At 45.8% G+C, this 873-nt stretch overlaps 1 protein-coding gene across 1 annotated transcript in view; it reads left to right on the forward strand.

Annotated features, from left to right (window-relative positions):
* Positions 1 to 578: 578 nt before the first annotated feature.
* The window catches only part of pipox (pipecolic acid oxidase), a 39990-nt gene continuing 39695 nt past the window's right edge, over positions 579 to 873 (forward strand). Inside the window, exon 1 of the mRNA XM_008278857.1 lies at positions 579 to 689. Within this exon, the coding sequence (XP_008277079.1) occupies positions 579 to 689 (111 nt within the window). The remainder of the gene's footprint in view (positions 690 to 873) is intronic.

Here is an 873-nt window from a genome sequence, read left to right on the forward strand (position 1 = left end):
CATTTTTATATGAGACAAATCAGTTTGTGTGTGTGTGTTTTGGGACTCATTTATTATGCCAGAATAAAATAAAATAAAACAAAATAAAATTGAATTGAATGTATTTCCAGTTAAACATTGGGAAGCATAATTTTGTACTGTATCATTGTGAAATTACTTTAAATCAGAAATTTCCAGTTGTAGTGCCTCAAATAAATAACCTTTACGTGTTCAAATGAAATCTACTCTTGGATTTTAAACTCGGACACAGAGTTGGCTCCTCTCCGCTTTGTGCTTTACAGTGAGGGAGACTTTGCTCTTTTCCTTCAGGCACTCATGCCCTGGTTTGGCTTCTTTGAGTCTTATGGAAGCGGCGCAGATGCAACCAAAGTCCGCAGTCCTGACCGTTCCAAACTGACGCGCAGCTTCACTGGCGGTCATGTGCGCAATGTGCCGCTCCTGACAACCCGAGCTCAGGGCAAGAACCGAGGAGAACTTTCCGCTCCTCCTCCGGTCACACTGGGCGGGTCTTCTTGAGCGCACTGAAAAGCAGCAACTTGAACTTGTTTGCTGCGTCTGGAGCGCTAATTATAGCCAACATGTCGACTAACCGGGAGTTTGACTGCATAGTGATCGGAGCCGGAGTCCAGGGCTCGTTCACGGCCTATCAGCTGGCCAAAAAGAAGCAGAAGACTCTGCTGCTGGAGCAGGTGTGTCACACAGGCCACTCTGGGCCAAGACATTTGCTGTTTGCGCACAGTTAGGAGACTGCTGGAGAGACTCAAGTATGAAGACAGTGTGTTTGTGGCGTTAGGTTTGTTGGTCAAATCGGACGTTTAACTTCAGCAGTTAGACGCACTCACACCACAGATCGTTTTTATAGACTGACACCAT

This window comes from Stegastes partitus, unplaced genomic scaffold, assembly GCF_000690725.1.
Source record: "Stegastes partitus isolate 25-593 unplaced genomic scaffold, Stegastes_partitus-1.0.2 Scaffold135, whole genome shotgun sequence".
Lineage (NCBI taxonomy): Eukaryota > Metazoa > Chordata > Actinopteri > Pomacentridae > Stegastes > Stegastes partitus.